The sequence below is a fragment of the Dermatophagoides pteronyssinus genome, unplaced genomic scaffold, assembly GCF_027571235.1.
Source record: "Dermatophagoides pteronyssinus isolate colony J.1.1.1.1 unplaced genomic scaffold, Derpt_VIB-CSIC_2022.12 sq0019, whole genome shotgun sequence".
In the NCBI taxonomy this organism is placed as follows: Eukaryota; Metazoa; Arthropoda; class Arachnida; order Sarcoptiformes; family Pyroglyphidae; genus Dermatophagoides; species Dermatophagoides pteronyssinus.
This window is the reverse complement of record NW_027461543.1, coordinates 434,300-461,485: the sequence shown is the minus strand read 5'-3', so window position 1 is coordinate 461,485 and position 27,186 is coordinate 434,300. Positions and strand designations below refer to the sequence as shown.

The 27,186-nt window shown below is 30.1% G+C and overlaps 2 protein-coding genes across 2 annotated transcripts in view; both read left to right on the top strand.

Moving 5' to 3' along the window:
- Positions 1–19,540, top strand: part of LOC113797098 (protocadherin Fat 4-like) — a 31,410-nt gene extending 11,870 nt beyond the window's left edge. Inside the window, exons 7-28 of the mRNA XM_075822697.1 lie at positions 915–1,010; positions 1,088–1,207; positions 1,285–1,416; positions 3,956–4,055; positions 7,745–7,854; positions 8,309–8,374; positions 8,496–11,520; positions 11,635–15,443; positions 15,518–15,683; positions 15,805–15,899; positions 16,090–16,146; positions 16,312–16,498; positions 16,564–16,821; positions 16,940–17,091; positions 17,189–17,360; positions 17,425–17,798; positions 17,874–18,092; positions 18,171–18,412; positions 18,488–18,682; positions 18,740–18,883; positions 18,950–19,192; positions 19,252–19,540. Of these exons, the coding sequence (XP_075678812.1) occupies positions 915–1,010; positions 1,088–1,207; positions 1,285–1,416; positions 3,956–4,055; positions 7,745–7,854; positions 8,309–8,374; positions 8,496–11,520; positions 11,635–15,443; positions 15,518–15,683; positions 15,805–15,899; positions 16,090–16,146; positions 16,312–16,498; positions 16,564–16,821; positions 16,940–17,091; positions 17,189–17,360; positions 17,425–17,798; positions 17,874–18,092; positions 18,171–18,412; positions 18,488–18,682; positions 18,740–18,883; positions 18,950–19,192; positions 19,252–19,345 (10,056 nt within the window). The 3' untranslated portion in view covers positions 19,346–19,540. The remainder of the gene's footprint in view (positions 1–914; positions 1,011–1,087; positions 1,208–1,284; positions 1,417–3,955; positions 4,056–7,744; positions 7,855–8,308; positions 8,375–8,495; positions 11,521–11,634; positions 15,444–15,517; positions 15,684–15,804; positions 15,900–16,089; positions 16,147–16,311; positions 16,499–16,563; positions 16,822–16,939; positions 17,092–17,188; positions 17,361–17,424; positions 17,799–17,873; positions 18,093–18,170; positions 18,413–18,487; positions 18,683–18,739; positions 18,884–18,949; positions 19,193–19,251) is intronic.
- A 1,544-nt stretch (positions 19,541–21,084) lies between these two features.
- Positions 21,085–26,863, top strand: Ack-like (activated Cdc42 kinase-like). Its single transcript, XM_027347474.2, has 6 exons — positions 21,085–22,365; positions 22,423–24,155; positions 24,231–25,507; positions 25,581–26,145; positions 26,214–26,291; positions 26,372–26,863. The coding sequence occupies exons 1-6, from the start codon at positions 22,047–22,049 to the stop codon at positions 26,516–26,518; spliced, it is 4,119 nt and encodes a 1,372-aa protein (XP_027203275.2). The 5' UTR covers positions 21,085–22,046; the 3' UTR covers positions 26,519–26,863.
- The last annotated feature ends 323 nt before the right edge of the window (positions 26,864–27,186 follow it).

Sequence of the window (27,186 nt, the reverse complement as noted above, 5' to 3'; positions counted from 1 at the left end):
TGATGATGATGATATTTTTGGGGTGAAAACCACACCACCAAACCAATAATTTCGTTTTATCAATGAAAATTTTTGGTTTGATTCAATGATTCGATGACCAAATCGGTTGGTTGGATGAAAAAGGTGATGGTGTGGTCATCGTGATATGAATTTTTCATTGATTTTTTCGCACCAAAGAAAAAAAATGAAAATAAAATTTATTTGTGGTTTTTTCTCCTTAATCTTGCTGGCCTGTTTTTTTTTTTTGACATCTTTTACTTAGCCGGTTAAAATAGTCTTTTTTTATAAAAATAATCTTATGTTTTGTAAAAGGGCTACACTATTTTAACAGATATGATCAAGATTTGATCAAAATGAATGTTTGTTTGTTTGTCGAAATAGTTGTGTGGCCTTGTTCGCTTGTTAGTGGGCTTACTAGATAGATATTTGATTTGGTTAAAATTGATACTTTGCATTTGAAATCGATTTATTGGAAATCAATCAAATCAATAAACAGAAAGAACATTGATGATTGCAAGAAACATTCACATCATCAAAAATGTTCGGATTTTCTGATTCAATGAAAGGATTTCTGTTTGTTTGTTTTATCTGGTTTTCTAGTTGGTGGCTATTTTTATCCAAATACATCATTATCATTTGAAAATCTGTTTTTTCAATGTTGATGATGAAATCTGTCAAAATAGCCAAAGAAAAAAAAACATTGTTGTTGAATGTTGACTTTGAATGTTTGATCCAAAACGAATCAAAAATCATCATTATTTGATTTTATGGTGATGACCTTTGTCGATGAAATCAATCAATTATCGATGACTACATTTTTTCAGGATTCAATAAATATTTACCTGTGTACCTGTGTGTTTTTTTGTTTGTTTGAATGTTTATTAATTTTTTTGACCTTTTTCCATTACACATAGTTGACACCTGTTGGCCTAACTGTTTTTCGTGGTATACATGCTATTGATCGTGATAAACCAAATACAGCCAATTCAGATATAACATATTCGATTGTTGTAAGTATCATTATTATTCTGTTTTTGTTGGTTTCTTGATTCTTGATTTTTTGAATTTTTTTGAATTTTCAAAACAGGGTGGCAATGAAAATAATTCCTTTATATTATCCGATCCAATTGAAGGAACATTGGTCATTAATAAAGCATTGGATTATGATAATGGTATTCGGGAATTCAAGATACAGATTCAGGCATCGGTATGTAGTAATTGGATTCTGGAAAATTTTCCTGGAAAATTTCTCATTTTTTTTTATCTTGAAATTCTTAACACCAGGATCATGGAACACCTGAAAGTCTTAGTTCAGTAACAACAATGACCATAAGGGTTAAAGATGCTGATGATCAAAATCCAATATTTACAAAAGATATTTATCGTGCAAGTGTTTCCGAAACAACTAAATTAACGGTAAGTTTCTCTTGGCAATTTTCATTATTATTATTGTGATGATGATCCATTCATAGATAACGTTTTTTTCAAATCACAAAAAAACCCAATTATTATCGTTTCCAAAAATAATAATTTATAAATCGTGTTTGAAATTATCATCATCATTATCATTAGGATAATTAGATAGCCAAACAGCAGTAATGTTCTTTTTTTGTTACACTGATGTTGAAATAGTCGATAGACATGAAAAAAACCATAATGATCATCATGATGTTTTTTCTTATGTAATTTGAAGGTTAAATATAGTAATGATGATTCGGTTTTTGGATTTTTCATGATTAAAGATCATGTTTCTCTTCAGAATCATTGATCATAGATCACAGATCACAGATCTTTTTCAATGTTTTTCGTTTCAAAATTAAGAAAAACATTTTGTTTTCGAAAAAAATTGATCAAAAATTTTTTTAATTAAATTTTTCCATTGTTTTTTTTCTCTTCAAAATCGACATTATCTTTGCCAATAAACAAACAAACCGAATACTGAAAAAATCTATTTCAACTCAAGTTGGATCGACCAACAAGAAAATTATCTAGGAAATGAACAATTTCCTATTTGGAGATTGAGGGAGAGAGAGAGAGGGAAAATTCAATCAAAATTAGATTTTGATTTGATTGATCGATCATCATCAGTATTGACAGCAGCAGTAGCTTTTCTACAGCCAAAAAAACAATCTGATTTTTTTTTGGGAATCTGATCGATTTTTTTTCTTTTTTGACAGTTTAATTACCGATGATGATGCCAATTTTATTTTGTTTGTTTTTATCATTTTGGTCAATTTTCTTTCTGATCATCAACACAACAGCATGGTCAAACGATTATTTCGTTCTGCGAATTCAAATAGCACGCGCCCATATCACATTTGATCAAATCAAATGTGAATTGAATTAACTAACAAACGATTGACATGAAAATGATAATTTCGTCGCCATGTTTCCAAAATGATCAGATGTTTTTATTTCGTTTTTTTGTTTGTTGGATGATAATTTCAAATCGATAATTTCGATTTTTGTTTGCGTGTGTGCGAGTGTCTTTTTTCACTTTCTCTATTTTCACATTTTGACTTATGAAATGAGACATCCATCCGTAAATATTCAACACATTATTTGAGCCGAAAAAAAACAAGAAAAAATTTACATTTGGACATGAACGAAATGAAATGAAATGAAACATTAATGAAAAACAAAACTTTTTTCATTTGAATGTTGATTTTCGATTTGATTTTTGCGATTTTTGATTTGTGATTTATGATTTTTTTTTTTGTTCCTAATTTCAATTTATTCTAATTAGACATTGACCACTATGTCAGTCAAACATAGAAATGAACGAACGAAAATTATGATAATTGAAAATCAAAATATGTAACACACACACACACACACAAAATGCTTTTTTCAATTACCAATTTTTGGACATAATTATCATTATGAATGAAATTAAATGTGTAGAAATGTATCCAAAAAAAATTCAATGATAATGGTAATGGTAATGATAATCATTGATTGAATTTCATTTTCATTTCATCATCATCATCCATATTTTCTGCTTGACCAAAACAATGATGATATGCGTGTGTTTGTTGTTTTGCCTTGTTTGTCTATGTGTGGCTAATGTATTGTTTCAAAATCATCATCATTATTATCATTTTTTTTTCTGGCCAAATTTGTAGCATCCTTGTAATAATGATGATCATTTTGGATCATCCACATCATCATCATGATGATCATCAAATATGAAACTTGATTAACATTTGTTTTCTCTCTCTCTCTCTCTCTCTCTCTCTCTCTCTCTCTCTCTCTCTCTCTCTCTCTCTATCTCTGTTTCAATATCAATTTCTCTGACCAGCTGAGATGATCATCCATTGATGCTAAAACATGATCATCATGATGATAATGAACGATCCACAATAAGGCACATACTTTGAATCTAAAAATGTATTTTTTTACCTTGCTGCTGCATCAATTTTTTTTCTTTTTTAGCTTTTGGCCATCACTAAAAGGTCATCCTGAAAATAAACACGAAAATTTACTGAAAACAGACACTTTCTGTCTCTTTGATTTTTACCTGTAATTAATTAGATTTTGCAATCTGAAAAACGAAAAAGATTAAGCAAAAAAAAAAATATCAAGTTTAACATCATCAACAACAGGTATTTGAAAAACATCCATATGTTTTTCATTTCTGTATTTGTTTGTTGGCGTTGATTGAATTTTTTTCGTTTTTTTGATTTTTGATTTAATTTTTCTTTTTAAAAAATTTCAAGTTTAAGTGGGATGACTATATTCATCCAAGTGTAGGTCCCACCTGATTAAATTAATAAATTTTCACATCCCCTTCTCTCCCTTCAAATTCAAGATAAAAAAGTTTCAAATTTGGATCAATTTTTTCCCCTGAAAACAAAAAAAAAAAACGTTAATGAAAATTGAAAAAAAAAATGTTTCTCTTCAAACTGGACTAACTAACACTTTTCTCTCTATTGATTTCTCTTTCACTAAACAGGGATTACGAATACGTGAAAAAGTAGCCGTTGATCCACCGATACATGCATTTGATCTTGACAGTGGGATCAATGCTCGACTACGTTATTCAATCGTTCTTGGTAAGTTTTTGATTTTTCAACTAAAATGAATCAATGCTGATGATAATGATGATAACTGAAGACTCTCAAGATAAAACTAGTTTTTTCTTTTCAAATAAAACAAGCGAAAAAATCAATCGATCGATACTATCGATTGATCAATAGATTCAATTGATTGATTGATTGATCTATTGAATGAATGAATGAATATAATGAATAGAAATGAAATCAATCAAAAAGAATTGTTGTTGTTGAAATGAATTTTTTGATTATTATCATTTTTTTAAAAAAAATTGTAACAACAAAAATACGCATGCGCGAAATTCCATTATGGAACAGTTTTTTTCCTACACACAGAAAAATAAAGTCGTAAAATATACGGCAAAATTCATAACATTTTTGGGTTTTAACGTCATCCACAAAATGTTATGGTTTTTTTCTTTTTTGTATTTCTGGGCAAAATCCATGAAATATTGAGGCAAAAAACTCAAATATTTGTGGCCAAAAAATCATGAAATATTCTGGAAAAAGACCTAATATTTCTTGGAAAAATCCATGAAATATTCTGGAAAAAGACTGAATATTTTTGGGCAAAAAATCATGAAATATTCTGGTTAAAAATATTTTTATTTACAAAAAAATGCGAAATAAAAGAGAAAAGAAAGATAAATTTAGCCGACTAAGGTGGCATAAAGATCATTTTTTAAATTCATAAACAAAAAGTAAACAAGTTAATCAGTGAATAAAATTATAAAAAATTAAGATTATTGGCCAAGGATAGATTGAAATTCTCCGATTTGTTTGCTTTATTTTCCAGATTATCGCTCAAATCATGGCTATGTGATTTCTAATAATTTATCATGAATGGATGAATCTTCCTTGGTTGCCCTCAGTTCACCACTGATGCTTGCTTGAGTTCCATATCGCTTCCGATTTCTCGTTCGACCGTTGGAGATTTCCTTATCCAGCCACAACGCTTTCTATTGTTTTTTCCATGCTTTGAGCCGTTACACGAAATAATATTTTCGGATTCGAAAAATAGTCAAATGGCAAACGAAAAACAAAAACTTCGTTTAAAAACAAAAATGCTGGATTCGAATTATTTCAATTGTTTAATTGAATTATTAACAATGTTTCGAATGTTAGCGAATTGTTTCAAATTTCAAGTTCAATTGTTATGGCTCAATCGAACAAACATCGATTTACCAAATCTTTTCATGAATCGATCATGAATCCAATCAGATATTCAAAAGCAATTTTAGGTTAACAGTTGTTTACAAAGCCAGTTAACAACAGCCACTAGTTTTGGCTTCATGATCAAATTGCAGCATTTGACCCCTTCACATTTTTTAACCAGATTAGATATTAGTCAATTCGATTGGAACTCATCGTAGACAAATGGAGGAAGATCCAATCCAATACCTTCTTCTTTAGCCCTATTGAAAAAAATTTGCTTAGGAAACATCCATTTTGTCTGTATGATTATTCTGACCGGAAGATAGGATAGGATAGAATTCCATTCTCATTGAAACGTGGTTTCAAATCAATCATTTTTTTGTAGATCCAACTTCGCAAATTCATTGCAAACGCGATATGTTTGGCCGAGTGTCAAATTGTACATATTTTATTATGAAATTTTGATTAATCCAAAAATGAAAAAAATTTTCTAAGTCCAGAAATTTTTCATGAAATATTGAGGCAAAACAAAAAATCCATGAAATATTGGGACAAAACAAAAAATCCATGAAATGTTTGGGCAAAACAAAAAATCCATGAAATGTTTGGGCTGAGTATAAGATTGGCCAAAAATCATGAAATATTCTGGAAAAAAATCCTAATATTTCACGATTTCAGTTTTCCATAAAATATTGAGGAAAAAAACCATAACATTTTGTGGATGACGTTAAAACCCAAAAATGTTATGGTTTTTTGGCAAAAAATCGAACTATTTTACGTTTCATTTTTCTGTGTGTACTATCATTATTTTGGATGCCAATTCAATCTTGAAAAGCTAAAAAAGAAAGAAAAGAAGAAAAATCTTTTCAACATTGAATAAATGAATATCTTATCATTCGCAAAACAAAACAAAAATGTGATGAAAAATTAAATGAAATGAAAATGAACAAAAATTGATTGAAATTCAGAGCAATTTATGAATGGAATAACAAAAAAAAATGTTATAAATTGAGTCAATCTTTGTTGTTGTTGAAACAAATTATAAACATATTGGACATTTACAAAAACTGACTTTATTTGGATCGGTTTACCTTTTCTTCTTGCTGGAAACACACACAGAAAAAAAAATTTCTGATCCAATATGGTTATAATCACTTTTCACATTTAACATTTTTTCAAGCATCCTATCATCGTTGCTTATCAAACGTGTGTAGTACGTGTGAAAAAAATACGTTTTTTTTCGTTGAAAAACATTTGAAGATGTTGTTCCATATGATAAGTCAAGATGTTTTTTTTTGGAAAAATGAAAACATTTTGAATAATTTTTTTGCTTTGCTTTGCTTTTCAAAAATGAATTTGATTTAATCTTTCTGTATGTTTCTTTCTGGATGAGATGATGACTCTTGACAATATTTACCTTTTTTTCATCATCATCATCTTCGTTAATCCATTGTTATTGTAATGAGTTTTTTGTTGTTTTTTGTTTTTGTTGTCCATTTCATTTTCATCAATTTTCGCATATCTCTCCAGGCCAGTGAATTAATATTCATTTGGATATTTAGATCTTTTCTGTGTAGAAACAATGTCTTTCTTTTCGTTTTTTTATACAAATTTTTCAATTTGTTGTTGACATATTTAAGCTAGAATAATGTTGGTGGTGGGAAATTTTCTCATAAACCAGAAAAAAAGAACTCTTTTTTTAATCAAAATTTTCAATCGATAGGTTTCAGAAGGCTGTGAAACCAAACCAAAAACAAAATTGAAAAATTCACAGAATTTTTGTTCACCGTGATCAAAGTTATAAACTTTCTCATGTCAACGATCATCATCGATTGCCAATAATTTTTTTGCATTGATTTTTTTTTTTAATATTCAAAGCAAAAATCAATGCAAAACACAGGACAGATCAAATAGGCAGATATACACACGTGTGTGTCAGTGGTGGTGGTGGTGTATAATCATCAATAAAAAATCTGTCAAGTTTTTTTTTGTCGATTGAAAATCGATCGATTGATTTGATTTGATTTGATTTGGGCGTCTACACTTTGATTTTTTCTGAATTTCTGATTTTGGGAAAATCAAAATCAATTCATTGATGGAGAATTTGTTTGACAAATTTTCCCTCTCTTTTTCCCTCTGAGGGGAAGAAATGTTCAATGTTCTTAATCAAAATTGATCCAATTTTTTTTTTCATTTTTGCGAATCAAATTTTGCACGAATTTTTGGATGTTTTCGATACTTTTTTTTTTGTTGAATGATAATGATATTCATAATCGCTCGATGAAATTAATCGTGTTTACAATCAAAAAACAAAAACAAAACAAAACAAAAAATCGAATCTTTCAAAACAGAAAAAAATTTCCCATAAAGAATGTTGTCGTGGATGTGGAAATAGAAGCGAGCAAGTTTCTTGAAAGATTTTCTATGCATTCTTCGAAGAAAAAAAAAGATTTTCATTTTCATTTTTTTCACTCTTTTTTCCCTCCTTTTCCCCCCTCAAACATTGTCCCTCTCTATCTCTCTTTATACAATAGGAAATGAAGGTGGATTTTTTGAAATGCACGATCAAACAGGTGAATTATTTCTTGTTCGTGAGATTGATTTGGAATCATTGTCCAGTTCTATGTTAACATTACAGATACAGGTCAGTAGAAATAATCTTTTATATAAACATTCGATTTTTTATTTTCTGCAAAATGAGCATCCTGTTGTTGTTGTTATTATTATGGGGTTAATGATAACATCACTATTGACCATTGGGAATAATCATCGATGTTTTTTTTTGGTTTGGGTCAATAATGATGGTGAATGTTTGTGGTGGTTATTATCGATTGCTTTCGAAACGACGACGATGATTATTATTATTATTATAATGATGCTGATGATGATTAGGATAATGGCCAGAAATGTTTGTGGATAACCACCACCACCATCATGATTATGGTGGTTATCCACAAAATCAATGGATAATCATCATTATCAACAACATCGATTGTTTTGATCAACCATCGCCATCGCCATCGCCACTGACCCAAACACGCACAATGATCATTATTTAAATTTCGATTTTCTTTTTTTCGTCTCTTGCTAAACAACAGGCATCACAAGTTGATAATCCATTACGTCAGGCAACATCAAGAGTGGATGTTTTTATAATCGATGTGGTAAGTTGTCTCTTATCTTTCTTTGTATTTGTTTATTTTTGTAGAGCAATCATCACCATTGGTTTCTTTGTTTTGTTTTGTTTTGTTTGTTTTTCTTTCTTTCTTTTGCCAATTTACACAGAACGATAATTCACCAATATTTGAAAACGTTATCTATAATGTAACGGTTATGGAAAATTTACCTACCGGTTTTACAATTGTACAAGTATCAGCATTCGATGCTGATAAAGGTGAAAATGCTGAATTTCGTTATGTATTAAAAGATCCAATACAAGCATTTCAAATTGATCCATATACTGGTTGGATTAGTGTAAAAGATCCAAATAAATTGGATCGTGAATTAAATGATAAAATCATACTGAAAGTAATGGCTATTGAAAAAAAACCAAATGTTGATCCTGATTATAAAGAACCAAATAGCTGTGTTGTGGAAATAACATTATTAGATTCAAATGATAATAATCCACAATTTTTTCCATCAAATGTTTATACATTTTCAGTGTTGGAAACAGCATCACCTGGTACATTAATCGGTTCAATTTATGCAAGTGATCGTGATATTAATGAAAATGGTCGTATTATTTACTATAAACAAAATGATTCATTAAGTCAAAATAGTCCGTTTGATGTTTATCCACAAAATGGTTCCATTTATGTAACGGATAGATTTTCATCGATGAACAGTAAATCACCAACACCGATTGGACAATTTACATTTTTTGTTGTTGCATCCGATATGGCTAAAATGATACATGAACGACGTACGGCTGTTGCTATCATTAGGGTTAATATAACCGATATTAATAATAGTGTACCGGAATTTATTGGTGCACCATTCGAAGCATATGTTGGTGAATCATTGCCGGAAGGTGCTTATGTTACACAGATTATTGCACAAGATGCTGACCAAGTGGATACAATGTTGGAATATTCTATTGTTGCTGGGAATGATGAAAAACAATTTATTATTGATTCAAAAACTGGTAAAATTTATACATCAGCCGTATTGGATTATGAAACAAAACAATCATTTGATTTATTAGTACAAGTATCGGATGGTATTAATACGGCTGTTGCACCATTATTAGTAAATTTGGTTGATATTAATGATAATTCACCACAATTTACACATGATTTGTATAATTTTACTGTTGTTGAAGAATTAGGTTCAAATGTAACCGTTGGTACTGTTATGGCTATTGATCGTGATTCTGGTAAAAATTCTGAAATTCATTATTCGATTATTGGTGATCATGCAAATGAATTGTTTTTTATTGAACAAAAAAATGGTATGATACGAACACGAACGAAATTAGATCGTGAAACAGAATCAAGAATAGAATTTCTTGTTATTGCATATGATGGTGGTACACCACAACTAAGTGGTAGTACAAAAATCATTGTCCTAATTGAAGATATTAATGATAATGCACCTTATTTTGAACAAAATCAATATGAAATTGAAGTAGCAGAAGAAATTGATCCACCTGTTGAAATATTTCGTATACAAGCATTAGATCGGGATACTGGTGATAATGCTGTTGTAAAATATCTGATTCTTGCTGGTAATGAAGATAATATTTTCAATATAAATACGGATAATGGTTTAATAACAACATCGGATCGTTTGAATTTTGAACGTAAACAACAATATAAATTATTTATTGCTGCACGTAATCTTCGACCATTTCAAGGACCAAATTCAGCTGATATTGTTAATCCTTCAGTAGAAGTATTAATCAATGTTAAAGATATTAATGATGAAATTGTTGAATTTGATCAACAATTATATCATTATAAAATACCGGAAAATTTACCACGTGGAAAATTAATTGGTTCCGTTTCGGCTACGAATCCAAAACGTTCAACAGATGAATTGGATATTGTTTATTGGATTGAATTTCCTGAACAACGAAATGATAATAATGGTGGTGGTGGTGGTGAAAATCAGGAAAATCCTAACGGGATTAATGGCCTATCAAAATTTAATATCAATTCAAAAACTGGTGAAATTATTGTTATTGATTCGATTGATTTTGATCCACCGGCAAATGAAAAAATATTTGAATTTAAAATCAATGCCCGTGATATGTCATCAATAAATCTATTTAATTCATCCGTACCGGTTATTATTGAAATTACCGATGTGAATGATAATTCACCAAAATTTAATGAAGATCGTTATGGTTTAGAATTACCGGAAAGTTTACCACCCGGTACATCATTACCACCATTTTATCAATTAACCGATAATGATTCTGGTCGTAATGGAAAAATATCCTATTATAAAATTGAAGGAAATGAATTGGATGTATCATATTTTTTTATTAATCATACAACCGGTATGATAATATTGAATAAACCACTGGATTATGAACAAAGAAATCAATTAGAATTTGATCTAATTGTTGCGGATGGTGGTGATGAACCACGTTGGAGTTCGGCAAAAGTTAATATTTATGTAGCAAATATTAATGAATTTTCACCAAAATTTATTGGTTTACCATATGAATTTCATGTTCAGGAAAAAGCAGTTGAAGGAACAAATGTAGGACAGGTGAAAGCAATCGATGATGATGGAAATAATGTTTATTATTCAATACATGATGAAGATTATCAATATTTTTCAATTGAATCAGATTCAGGTCGTATTTATGTACGAAAACCATTGGATGGTAAAACACAATATCAATTTATTGTACGTGCAACTGATGATGGTTTACCACAGAATTTTAGTCTTGGTGTACAGATTGTGGTACGGGTACAAGAAAGTAATGATTATCCACCAGTGTTTACATCGAATAATTATTTTGGTTCTGTATTTGAATTCAATACCATCAATGATGATAATGGTGATGAACAAAAGGTAAAACAAAATCGTCAAGAAACCAAACCAATCATACAAGTGAAAGCAATGGATAAAGATTTACAAAATAATACAATTACATATTCAATTGTTGGTGGTAATGATCAAAATCTATTTCGTATTGATGAACAAAATGGTCAAATTAGTATTAATCAAGGAAAATGGTCATTAATTGATTATGATAAACAAAAACAATATTCATTATTAGTACAGGCAAAAGATTCACATCAAACACCATTAGTTGGTTTAACTATTGTTACAATTGATGTTAAAGATATAAGTAAGTTTTTTTTTGGAGTTAAAATAGCCGTAAATACCTTTTACCTTTATCTCCTTTTTTACCTTTGTGATAATTTAATTTTTCTTTTTTCAATTTTTTTTCAAAAATTTTTAGATAATCATCCACCAATTTTTAATAAACCATCATATACGGTAACAATTAATGAAAATAAACCGGCTGGTTATTGTTTTTTAAAAATTGAAGCCAATTCAGGTGATTCAGTGGATAATGTTAGCTATTTTTTAAGCAATGGTAATCGTGATAGTCAATCATTTCAAATAAATAAATCAACAGGTGATCTTTGTACACGAAAACTGTTGGATCGTGAACAACAAGATCGTTATGAATTTTTTGTTATTGCAAATGATGGAAAATTTGAAACAACAGTACCGATATCGATTGAAGTATTGGATGAAAATGATAATCAACCATTATTTGAACAACAGAAATATGTTGTATCGATACCATATGATTCACACCCCGGTCAAACTGTTATACAAGTTCATGCAAATGATCCTGATATGGCTAATAACGGAGAAGTTACTTATTGGATAAAAAATACACATGGAATGTTTGAAATTGATTCAAAAACTGGCCTAGTGCGTTTGGTTTCAAATTTCCCGAATAATAAACAAAATTTTACATTTGAAATGGAAGTTTTTGCACAAGATCATGGTATAACACCAAATATTGGTAAAGCAATTTTGGTTGTAAGATCATCAAACACTCATAATCATCCACCAAAATTTGAAAAATTTTTCTATTCAGTTGAAGTTGAAGAGAATTTATCCGGTATTGCCATTGTAACAGTAAAAGCACAAGATCCTGATCAAGGAAAAGCTGGTAAAATTAATTATCGTATTGTAAAATCAACAAATCCTTCTGCATTTCGTATTGATAGAGAATCTGGACAAATAATGTTGATTGCACCATTAGATTATGAACAGGCAAGATATCATGAAATAAATATTGAAGCAAGAGATGAAGCAAAAGATTCACAATTTATAATGACTGTTGTACAGATTAAAGTTATTGATCAAAATGATCATAAACCAGAAATACTTTCAATACCAAAAGTTATACGTATACCACAATCAGTATCACCAAATGAAGAAATCATTTACACTGTACAGGCAATCGATTTGGATAGTGATGAACAAGGTAATAATGTATTGCATTTTTCAATTGAACCACCAAATCCATTATTTCAAATTAATCCACATAATGGACAAATATTTGCCCGGCAAAAATTAATGCCACATCATGATTTATTTAAAATTATTGTACGTGATCAAGCAAGAAAAAATCCATTATCCAGTTCAATTGATTTACAAATTGAAGTTTATAATGATCATGTTGAAGAAACAATGCCATTATTCACTTCAACACAATATTCAATACAATTGGAAAATATTGTTGAACCAGGCCGTACGGTACTGGTGCCAAAAGCAAAAATACCAAGCGGTGGTCAGATTTGGTATAATATATCATCATCATCATCAAATTTGATTAAAAAATTTACAATCGATCATGATACCGGTAGAATTTTCTCTACACAACGTATTGAATATATAAATCCACGTGAAAGTACATATCATTTTATTGTTTTGGCACATAATAAACTGGATATGAAACGATATTCCGAAGCAAGTGTTGTTATTCGTTTATCCGAAATGAATACAAAATGTCCAAAATTTCCATTCAGTGAATATTATGCATCGATTGAAGAAAATTCACCAGTCGATATGATTGTTATCAATGATTTAATGTTGATTGATATGAATAAATATTCCGGGCAGAATATTCTATATCAAATTACTGAAGATAATTCCAATGATAATTTCTATATTGATACGGTTGGTACAGGTGGAAATAGTGGTGAAAATAATGATATACCAAGAAATGTAACATTGAAAATAAAACGATCAATCGATCGTGATCGTATGGCAAAATTTTTACAAGGAATTTATACATTATCAATATCAGCATCGAATGCAAAATGTACGGCCAACATACGGGTTAAAATCCTGATCGAAGATGTTAATGATAATAGTCCAATATTTTCACAATCAGAATATTTGGTTGAATTAAAAGAAAATACCCCAGTTGGTCATGTAATAACAACATTAAATGCAAAAGATAATGATGAAAGTGATGATGGTAAACTTAAATATTTTATTGTTGCCGGTAATAATGATCGATTGTTTCATATGGAAACAAAAACTGGTGTTATTTCGGTAAATGAATCACCTGATAGAGAAAAATCACCTGCACATGTTTTGAAAATTGTTGCTATCGATTCAGCTAATAATACTGGTTGGACAAGTGTTCATATAATTATCCTGGATGAAAATGATTGGACACCAACATTTTTAAATGAAACATTCATGTTAAATGTTACTGAAGGTCCAACAAGTATTGGTACACGTTTACGTTTACCTGTTGTTGATTATGATGATGGTATTAATCGTCAAATGGAAGTTTATATTGTTGATGGAAATTCAAATGGTGAATTTCGTTTGGATGTTGATGAAGGTGGACCATTGTTGACTGTAGTTTCTGAATTAGATCGTGAAAAATATAATGTACCTGAAGCTGCATTACATCTGGTATTTATTGCTGCAAAAGATAAAGGTCAACCACCTAGAATTGGTAAAACAATGGTTGCCGTTATCATACAGGATATTAATGATTCACCACCAAAATTTGAAAAAGAAGTTTATTATCATTTTATATCAGAAGATTCAGCTGTTGGAATGATTCTAACAGAATTGCATGCAACCGATGCTGATTCTGCTGCACAAACAAATTTGGTTTATTCATTTTCAAAAAATACCGGTTCAGTTCCGTTTGCAATCAATCCCGTGAATGGTATTGTAAATGTATCCAGGCAATTGGATGTAAGTGAAAGTCAACAATATTCCATTACGGTTGAAGTTTTTGATGGAATATGGAAATCATCTACACTGTTGAATATTATTGTTAATGAAGCTGAAGAACGTGATCCAAGATTTGAACAAGCTTATTATCGTTTTGAAATACGAGAAAATTTGAAAAATTATTTTGTCGGTAAAGTTGATTTGAAACCAAGGAAACATCGTGTTAAATCTTCGATACGTTATACGATTATAAATTCTGAAATGCGATCAATTTTTAATATAACATCGGATGGTGAAATTTATACCCGAATTGGTTTGGATCGTGAAAAACGTAATAAATATGTTTTCACTGTTAAGATTGAAGAAAAACACCCTACAACTAAAGTTAGTGTTAGTGAAGTAATTATTGATGTTTTGGATGAAAATGATCAGGTGCCAACATTTCCACATTCATATACCGGTACGATTAAAGAAAATTCAAAACCAGGTACAACTGTAAATATTGTACCAATAATTAAAGCAATCGATAATGATATTGGTAATAATTCAATGATTGAATATTCATTATCGGGTGATGGCGCTGAAATGTTTAGCATTATGAATTCAGGTTCAGTTATCTTCACCCCGTTAGATTCAAAACAAATATTAGATCGTGAAATACGTTCATCATATAAATTTAAAGTTATTGCACAAGATATGGGTGGACTAAGTTCGGCAACCGATCTTCTCATTCAAGTTGAAGATGAAAATGATAATGCACCACAATTTCAACATGGACCATTGTTTGTACTGTTGCCGGAAATTGCCAAACCCGGTTCAAAAGTTGTTGAAGTTCGTGCTACGGATATTGATGAGGGGCAAAATTCCCGTATACAATATTATATAACTGGTGGTGGCAATGGTGATATCCGTATTGATCGTATAACCGGTGAGATTTTTGTCGTTGGTTCACTGAAACCGGGTACCATTTATTTTATGAATGTATCGGCTGTTGATGGTGGTGGTTTATCGGCACGTACTACTGTTAATGTTACCATTATTGATGTATGTTTGGTTTTTTTTGGTTAAATTTTCCGATTAATTTTGTTAATTTAATTTGTTTTGTTTTGTTCGGGCAGGTTAATAATCATAAACCAACATTTGATCATTCATCATATACATTTAATATTGTTGAAAATAATTATACAAATGATAAAATGAAATTAGGTGTTTTAAGGGCTAGAGATGAAGATATTGGCCGAAATGGTTTAGTTGAATATTTGATATCATCAAATGTTGCATCAGGTAATGTTTTTCTTCGTTTTTTGTTTATTTGAATTAATGATTTATTCACCCATTCAAAATTGTTTGATTTTGTTTGTTTTTCGGCTATATTTACTTACAAAAATTTTTCTGTTAAATTTAGATTTTCCATTTTCAATCGATGTACATACGGGTGAATTATTTGCACAAGGTTTTATTGATCGTGAACAAAAAGAAATCTATACATTTGAAGTAACGGTTCGTATATCATTCATTTCATTTCGTTCGATCAATTGATGATTTGAATAATGATGATGATGATGATCTTTGAATTATACAATGATCATCCTCATCAATAATCATTGCTTCTTGTTTGTGAATATCTTTGATGATTACTTACTGATGATTGCCATTGTTTTTTTGTTTTTTTTGTTGCTTCTATTAATAGGCATTGGATTATGGTGAGCCTCCAAGCAATTCAACTGTTGAAGTTAAAATTACTATTGTAAGTATTACTTCAAGCAAATAAAAATCGATTTTTATTTGATTTTTGTTTGTTGTTGTTGTTTGACTATTATGCAAACAACAACCATCAATTTTATTTGTGAAATTTGTTGTTTTGAAAATTAATTTTTTAATTTGGAAAAATCTTTTCTCTTTTTATTTCTAGCTGGATAAAAATGATGAAAAACCACGTTTCTATACGGATCCATATCTGGCACATGTACCGGAAAATTTAGACCCTGGTCATAAAGTTACACAGATTGCTGCATTTGATCCGGATTTAGGTGAAAATGGACAAGTTTTCTATAAATTAGGTGCCGGTCATGATAATAAATTCTATATCGATGGAAAAGGTAATGATTACTTCGATTGAATGACCAAATCAAACCAAACTAATCGGATTATTTTGTATTTTCAGATGGAACTGTTTGGACATTATCAACATTAGATTTTGAAGAGAAAAATTTCTACAATATAACTGTTATTGCATATGATAAAGGTACACCAAGTTTATCATCAACAGCAAAACTATGGGTTACTGTTGCGGATACACCGGATTCAGTACCAGATTTTTCTAAAGCAGTTTATACTGTTGAAGTTGCTGAAAATGCTAAACCAGGTGATATTGTTTATAAATTAGATGCCGGTGATGGTCCATTTAAATATTATCTACTTAGTATGTATCAATTGATCAATCTTTTTGAAAATTGACAAATCTAATGACATGTTTCAATTTCTTCTTCTCCCCTTTATTTATCATTTTCATCGATATTTTTCATGTGAAAATAAAATAGATTCCGATGAGATCGATACATTTTCTGTAGATAAAAATAGTGGTAAAATTAAACTAGTCAAACCATTGGATAGTAATTATCGTAATCATTATCGATTGATTGTTAAATCAGAAGATAGTGATGGTGAACCACCTAAATCTGATACGGCTGAAGTATGTTTGGATTATTATTATTATTTTGAAAATTGAAAATTGAATTGAATTTTCCTTTTTTTTTCTCATGAAATAACCCCCCAAACCCAAACAATAGGTCAATATAATTGTTGGTACTGGACAAGGTGTACGATTATTTCCACAACGTCTTTATGAAGTACAAGTTAAAGAAAATCAATTGACACCAATATTATTGATTGATCTAAATTCAACGGATGAAATTGCTAGAAAATCACCACACTATCGTATTGTTGGATCTGATTATCGAGGTAATTTTATTTGTTTACCTTGTTTTTTCATTCATTTGATTTCATTTCATTCGATTTTCAATAGGAACATTCAAAATAGAGCATGAAAATGGCCGACTTTTATTGATGAAAAGTTTAGATCGTGAAAAAAAAGATGTATATCATTTGAAAATAAAAGCAGAAAATGTCATACATCATCGTCGTGTTGGTCGTGATATTTCTACTACTATTATTGATCAAAATCAACAACAACAACATCATTATCATCATCAAGCATTATATCAACATTTGACAACAACTGAAAATCAAAATAATCATCTTGCTTATGATGAAGCATTAGTTGTTATACATGTTATGGATGAAAATGATAATTCACCTATATTTGATAATAATGATCGTCCAATTGTTGCTGCAATACCACTTGAAGCATCATTCGGTTTTAAAGTAGTAAAAGTTAATGTAAGTTTCTTAGCATTCGATTTTTTGGATTCGATTCGATTCGATTCTGAATGTATTTCGCATTTTCAAAAATAGGCAAAAGATGCTGATGTTGGTATTAATTCAGCCATTCGTTATGAATTATTATCACGTGGTGATGATTCACATACAAAATTTTATATTGATCCATTAAATGGTGATATTCGTTCAATGGTTACATTTAATCTGGATGGTGGTAAAATGTATGGTTTTGATGTTAAAGCAACCGATTGTGAAGGTAGTGAAAATGGTAATTCAGCAACAACAACTGTTTTTGTAAGTGAAAAAATCGACGATTATTTTCGTTGACTTTTGACTTTTGACAAATTTTTTTTCTCCCACAAACTTTCATAGATTCATGTTTTACCTGAAACCAAAATGATATTATTTGTTGCCGATCGAGAACCGATAATGATTGAGAAAAAATACCCGGATATTATTGAATATCTAAGTAATACAACTGATTTTGATGTAAAATTAGCAAAATTAGGTCCACATTTGGAAGGTGATATACAGGAAACACATTCAACCGATGTTTTTCTTTATGCAGTTAATAAAAATAATAATGAAATTGTCGATACGGAAACATTGCTTGAGTAAGTTTGATTGATTGATTGATTGGGGAAATTTTTTTGAAAAATTGAAATAATTTTTCCATTTTTGTTTTTCAGTGTTTTTCGTAAAAATTCTCAACAAATTGTTGAAAATTTACGTTCATTTCGTATACGAAGGATACAGGGTGTTACTGTACAGGAAAAAATCAGTCAAATGGGTGCTACCGAAATTGCAATCATTGCATTATCATCGGTTATTTTCTTGGGTACAGTTTTGGCTATTGCTTTACTTTGTTCATCTTGTAAAGAAAGGTAATTATCACGATACAACCTTGGTTGCAATTTTATCATTAAATTGGTTTTTAACAGAAAAATTCGTCAACGACAAACAACATGGGAACAACAAAATCTTTATAATATTAAAAATCCATTAATGGCTGGTCCAAAATCCATATATGGTAGTCGTGGTATACCTGTTGGTAATATTTCCAATTATTCTTGTGAAGGTTTTGGGTAAGGTTATCTGTTTCTTTTTTCATTATTTTCAATGTTTTTTAATGGTGATTTTCATTAAAATAGAAATGGTGATTATATGGAAAGTATGAATTCATTCAAACGTAATGGTAGTATATTGGATGGTCGTTCAGCACATACAGAAATATCGGCAAAAAGTAGACAAATATCACCACCGGATGGTGCATCAGCATTAATGAATCCACCACATAGTCCACCATATTCGGAAAGATATTCATCGGCTGCAGCGGCTGTTGTAGCGGCTGCTGCTGCTGCTAATGCCAAAGCTCATGATCCTAATAATGATTGGTATGTTAGCGGTGGTGATGGATTAATTCAGGGTTAACTTGATTTTCTCAATTTTTTAGGTCCGGATATTCACGTGGATCAGGTCGATCAAGAAATTCATTTAGCGGTACAAGTTGGTCATCAAGAAAATCAAAAAATTCTGATCGTCATTAATGATCGATGAACGACCGATCTTCAACGCTGCTCAACAACCAGACCCCATTTTCTTAAAATTATTTATTGTAAACAACATTTTCAGGCTGCTGGAAACATGCCCGTTTAAACATTTGAAAATATTTTTTTTCGCATTTTTCTCTGTATTTAATTTTTTTTTTTAAAAAGAAGAAACTAACAATTTTTTTTTATTAATTATCATTTTTATATTTTTTTGTTGTAAAAATAATAATAAAATCTCAATTTTTTAAAAAAAATTTGAAAAAAATCAATTTTTAAACACTATGCTGCCATCTAGTGCTCTACATAATCATTGAGGATTTTGAAAACAATTTTTGCAAATCAATTTTCCAAAATAGGTTGCAAAATGCAAAACGAAATTGAATTCAAAAAAAAAAACAAACATGTGACAAACGTTGTTATTTTCAATTTTGAAAAATCTTTGAAAGTTGTTGTTGTTGTCATCATCAAAACATCAATTTAAATCAATCAATCGATCAATCATCGATTTGAACAGCGAAAAAAAAGAGAAAGAAAATTTTTGTCACCAAACAATTTGAAATGAAAATGACATTGAACTCTTTCATCGGGTTTCATCATCATCATTATTTCATCAGAAAAAAAAAGAAAAATTTATTATCCAAATCACATTTCGAGCATAGACAACAGTAACCATAAATAAAAAATAACAAACATTTCAAGGATTTTCTTGCTGTTATTGCTTTCGAACCACATCCATTTTTTCGAATTTTTTTTCATTCATTTAAACCGACCAACCAACCAAGAAACAAACAAAAGTCTCAAGGACAATCATCATAATAACGTTTTAAATTGATTGGTGGTGTTTTTTTCTTGTTGGTTGTGGTTGAAAATCCCGAAATAGAATCTATTAAATAAATAATGTTTTTCTCTATATTTATGTTTCTTTTCTTTTTTTTTGGTGGTGGATTATGGTTTGTCGGTTTGTTTTGTTTATTTGTAAAAAATTATCATTTTTTTGTAACGCAAAAAAAATGTCCAGATTTTCAAAGAAAACAAAATTCGACATTAATATGACATATAGTTGTGTTAGGTTAGGTTGATGACTGTGTTTCATAGTTGAGTGAGGTTAGGTTGATGACTGTGTTTCATAGTTAAGTGAGGTTAGGTTGATGACTGTGATTCATAGTTGAGTGAGGTTAGGTTGATGACTGTGATTCATAGTTGAGTGAGGTTAGGTTGATGACTGTGATTCATAGCTGAGTGAGGTTAGGTTGATGACTATTATTGATGATTGGTTTGAATTTTTTTCTGGTTCGATTAATTGAATTTCGTTTCGGTCTAGTTGATTAAATTATAAATAAAATTTTTATTTTCATAATCAATGAATCATTGAATAATAATTTAAATCAATTATTGATGATGATGATTCATTGATAAAACGAAAACAAATTAAATTAAATCTAATTTAATTACAATTCATTGAGAAATTTTCAAAAAAAAAAAATTCAAACAAAAAAAATCCATTCGATTCGAATTCGAATCCTTATTATTGTAGTAGCATATCGTATCAGTAGTAGTGGTATATAAAACAGTGAAAGTTACTAAGAGAGAGAGAGAAAGTTTTGTCTGTCTGCATTCAGCAGATCTATTTGGGAGGAGGAGAAGAAGAGGGGGACGACGGAGGAAAAAAAAAGTTGAAAGTTGATGAACTTTGCTTCTTTCATTTCTTTATTTTGGTGGTGGTGGTGGTGGTGGTCGATGATTTTACTGCTGCCCTTTTCTCTTCTCTTCTCTTGATCATTCATCATCAACATTTTCCATTATCCATTCCAGATTCAATAATCTCTCACTCTCTCTCTCTCTCTCTCGCAATATATGTTTGCTCTTAAATGTTTTCCTCGTATGAATGTCTTTCCCCGATTTTTTTGTAAACATCGAGGATTGTCCGCGATAACGAAATTTTTTGGGAAAACAAAAAAAATCTGCGCGGATCATTTTTTTGTCTGTGTTTTTCTGTTTCTGTTGTTGTTGTTGTTGAAATTGTGTGCCAAATAAAAAAACTACAAGCAAGCAAGCAAACAACGCCATTCCATTATTCTTGGAACCACTATTTTCGGTGGAATGTTTTTTCATCGTCTTCTTTACTGATCAATAAGGGAGGAAACTTTTCATCATCATCATCATTTTAATGATGGCAGCAATATCTTGACAATTTTCAAATGCTGAAATAGATTATTGTTGTTGACGAGAAGAGAAGAGAGGTTTTTCTGCTGATTATCATTTTGAAATTGAAAAAGAAAAAACAATCAACATGAATGGAATGGGTTTTAAATGAATGGAATGAATTTTTTTTCATTCATTCCTTTTTTCATTAAGCAAACAAACAAACAATTATCATCCATCCATAATCCATTCAATCGGTTATTCATTCAGCTAAATCATCATCATCATCATCAATAATTGTTTTCGGTTTAATTTTTTTTTTCTAAAATTATTTTTCTTCTTTGATAATTTTCTATCTAAACAAAAAATTTGCTCAAATGTTTTTTGTATGCGACCCGAACAATTTTTCAAACTTTCGACCAAAATTTGATTAAACAAACCAACCAACCAAAAATCTCTTTAATCGACGATCTCTCATCCCACCGGACAATCAATCGATCAAAAACAAAAAAGAATCTTAATTCGGAAACAAACGAAAAAATAGCCAAAACAAAAAATGAAAGTCATTTATGATACATATCGTCGTCATCGACATAATAGCTCAAATAATAAGAATAATGCCAACAACAACAACAATAATAATAATAATAATTTGGAAATTTGTCATCCAAATCAATCATTAATGATGTTGAATAATAATAGTAATGGTAATGGTAATTATCATCAACAACATGAATCAACATCATCGAACGCTGATCATCAAATGATCGGTGGTAACCGGCAACAACAACAATGTTATCGACATATAATATCAATCGATTCATTGGTGATTAATAAAGAATTGGGTATCGGTGAATTTGGTGTTGTACAACAAGGTAATGTCATTTCGAATGTTTTTTTTCATTTTCTTTACTAATTTTTCATCATCGCAGGTGTTTGGACCAATAAAGATGGACAACGTATCCAGGTGGCCATCAAATGTTTATCAGCTGTACGATTAGAAAATTCACGGTTAGAATTTCTAAAAGAAGCATCCATAATGCATTCAATATCAAATGAACATATTGTACAATTATATGGTGTTGTATTGGAACCATCGGTTATGTTGATAACCGAATTAGCGCCATTACGTTCACTGTTAGAATGTTTAAAAGAATCAACATTAATAACACATTTTCCATTAATATCATTATGTTTATTTGCACAACAAATTGCCGATGGTATGGCATATTTGGAATCAAAACGCCTGATTCATCGTGATCTTGCTGCACGTAATATTTTAGTTTTTAATAAAACTAAAATAAAAATATCCGATTTTGGTTTATCACGTGCATTAGGTGTTGGTAAAGATTATTATCAAAGTAATTTTAATGTTAATCTTAAACTACCGATTGCATGGTGTGCACCTGAATGTATAAATTATTTAAAATTTACATCACAATCTGATGTTTGGGCATATGGTGTTACATTATGGGAAATATTTTCATTTGGTTTTCAACCATGGGCAGCATTAACTGGACAACAAATATTGGAAGCAATTGATATACCAAATTATCAACGTTTAGAACGGCCAGAATGTTGTCCAAATGAATATTATCAATTAATGTTGAATTGTTGGAAACATGAACCAAATTTACGGCCAAAATTTTCCGAAATCATAAATCTTTTACCAGATTGTAAACCAGAATTATTACAAGCTATAAAAAATTCTGATAATCCGATGTGTAAATCTGATTATCTTTCATATAAATCTGGTGATATTGTCACTGTTATTGATAAAGATAATGATAATGATAATATGGATCAAGCTACAAGCAACAACAATGGTATAATGTTATGGAAAGCAGTTACAAATGAACGTAAAACTGGTCTAATAAATCCAAGTGATTTTGTTGCTTATCTGGGACAAAATTTACCATCATCTTCATCATCAACTAATCATAATCAACAAAATAGTCATCAATCATCATCATCAAGTTCATCATTTGTTCAATCATTACTTTCTGGTGGTAACGGTAGTAATGGTGGATCGGGAAATACTAATGGTAACCATCACCAAAATCATCATTCGAATCATCATCATTCACATTCACATTCAGCATCATCAATAGCATCGACTGTATTACAACATTCATCAAAATTTTTACGTGGATTTTTAGAATCAACTAAGAATCATCATTCAAATAATAACCATGGTGGTGGTGGTTTATATAGCCATTCACCACATGGACAAAGAAAACATCATCATAATCATCATCAACAGCATCAACGTCTTTGTCCAGAAATGATTTCAAGACCACAAGGTGATCTTAAACATACTGGTCATGTTGGTGCTGATGGTATTTTTTTCGGTGATGTTTCATTTCTTGATGGTAAATATCATCATGTACAACAACAACAACCATCATCAAAATCGAATGGAATATTGAATAATAATGATGTAATGGATTCGAAATCATCGAAATCAAATCATCGTAAATTAACTATATCAGGTCCAATACAGAATTTTCAATCAAAAAATCGAAAATCATCAATCGATTCAAAAGCAATATATTCAAATTCATCACATGAATATCATGAAATAAGCGATAATGATAATAATGGTGATGATAATGATGATGATGATGATGATGATTTGGGTGCATTGGAAAGTCCACCATTTGAGGTTAGTTTTGTCTGTTTGTTTTTGATGACAAAAAAAAATTTTTGAATTTTTCTATTTTCATCCTTCCAACATCAGATTCTGGATTTTGGTCCATCATTAATGGAAGAAGTATTCCGTGAATTAGATCATATAAAACCAGATTTAAATAATGATGCTGGTGATTGTGAAACAGCTATCAATGAAAATAGTATTAATGTTAAAAATGAAGTTCGTGAATTGAATTTAAAAATGTGTAAAGAATCAAATCAAATGAAAAAAAATAAATCGAATGTAAAACCAATATCCGAAGCAGAACAAAATGAATTAGATTCAGCAATTGCAATGGCAAAAGATATTGCTAATCGTACAATGATGGAAGATGATTTAGATTTGACTAAAAATGATTCACCAAAAACACCAAATTCACCGAATAAACAACGGAAATTTTCATTTAAATTTCCAGTTACTGGTCATCATCATCATCATCGTTCACCAAAAAATGAACGTCGTACATTTAGTGAAGAAACAGAATCAATTGGAAATATAATTGAAAGTATTACACCGGCTGCTAAAGAAGCATATATGTCATTGGTTGATAAAGGTGTTGGTTGTTCGGTTAATAATGTACCATCACTACCTCAAACGACAACGACGAACAAAGAATCGACAACCATAGATCAAACATCAAATTCAACAATGTTTAATGTTGATCATCAAAATGATCAGAATGATGGTGATGATCCAAGTAATGAAAATAATCCATTACGAATGTTACGTACAGCCGGAATCGGTAATGTATTACGGCCAAAAATACGTGGTAATCGATCATTTTCACAGCCACGTTTACCAACAACAGCACAGACAGCCGGTTTAGCAAGAGTTGCATCATCAAGATTACCATTGGAAAATTCAAATAATATTGGTGGTGAAATGCTACCAATAATGATACAGCAACAACAAAATCCAAATGCATTACCATTACCACCAAGAGATCGTAATCGACCTTTGATACAATTGAAAACACATCAACGTCGTCATCCATTAATAATACCGGCTGAATTATCAGATAAATTAAATAATGGTAACTATCAAAATCATATGATTACTGGTGTTGGTGATAATGTTGATGGTAATTATCATCATCAACAACAACAACCATATGAATTATCATCATCGGGTCATAGACATCATCATCATGTTCCTGTATTAAAACAAGTATCATGTCCACAAGTACCAGCTACATTTTTATCAAAAACAAATCAACATCATTTTAGTAAAAGTTTTGATGCTGTTGAAATAGATGATGATTGTAATAAATCATCAACAACAACAATGCCACAGCCGCCACCAAAACCACCGACAAGAAGATATTTGTACGTGATTTTTTCATTGAATTTTCGTTAATGTTTTTCTTTCTTTTTTTCCTCTATTTCAACACATATATAGATCGGATGATTTAACCGAATCATTGGAAAGTGAAATACAAAAAGCATTTGATAATATTAAATTGGCTTGTTCGTCATCATCATCATCGTCGTATTTACCACCATCGACAACGATTATATCATCTTCTTCATCGTCGTCGACAAACACTATACCTCAACAACAACAACAATCGAAAAATGTAAATCAGGAAAACAAATCTGAACAGCAACAACCAATGAAATTATCATCAGTTTCAACATTTACGAATGGTATTGTTGGTAGTACCGGTCAGATTAAAGATTCGAATCCAGTACAAAATGTTGTTGTTGTTGATAATGTTGTTGCTGATGTTAAACCAACCAATCAAACGATAAATGTTATTAGTCAATCGACAATGTCGAAACCATCACCACCACCACCATCAACCACATTATCATCATCATCATCATCAATGGAAAAGTCATTAAAAAGTCAAAGTTCATTGAAATTATCGAATCCACCAACACAACCACCTCCACCTATACCAAGACATCGAAATATTGATAGTGATGAAGTTCGTGTTATGCAAAAAGTTCTTTCAAATGAGGTATGTAATAAAGGAAATCTTTATTTTTCTAACTTACTTTAATTTAAACTTTTTATATAAAAAAACAGATAAATTTAACTGCCGAAGAATGTGCTAAAATTCTCGATTCAACCGATTGGGATATACATAAAGCTATCAAATGTATTGTAAGTATTTTTTTTTGTTGAAAATGAGTAGAATTTGTTTTTCGTTTACTAAATTTCTTTTCATTATTTGAAAACACTAGCGATTACGACAACAATTACGAAGCCATAATATTAATGTTGATTGTGATTGGTCAAAAATGTTAACAAAATTTAATTGGAATATACGACAAGCATCAAATTATTTGATTGCAACACAAGGTGTTCCTGAAGATACGACCGAAGTTTAGCGTTTTTTTTTGTTGTTTACTTTTCCTAAACAAACGCAACAACAACAACCATACATTACATACTACAAGTTTTCGCTAGCCAAAAAATCCATGTGTGGTAGCTTTTCTTTCAAAACGAGAATTCACAAAACGAAAAAATAATAATCAAAAAAAAGCATCTTTATACACAACTAGTCTATTTCATTTTTGAATCAATTTTTTTTTCTATTGAATTTTTTGATGTGACAATTTTTTTTCTAATTATTATTACCTTGATTATTATTGAATCTACCAATTTTTTTTCTACAAATTTAACCACTTTTCAAATAAAATAAAATTGAAAAAATAAAATCATTCGGTAACGTCTTTTATGTACGGATCGATTCTTGGATTCTTTTTTTTTTTGTCATAACGTTTCTGGAACATTTTGGTTTTCGTTTGTTGTTTGGGTTACCCGCGTTTGTTTTGACTCGTCTCATATAGGAATCGCGGGTTTTATTTTCAATTTTTTTTGTTTTGCAAAAATTCCTTACCTCGTGGATAATCATCAAAAATTCATTGATTTCATTTTGTTCTACCGGAAAAAGAATTCAATATGATCATATCATTTTCATATGTTTGGATATATAAGAAATGAATGAATATTCATCGAAATCGTTTGCAAAATCGAATTTTCTTTTATCATTATT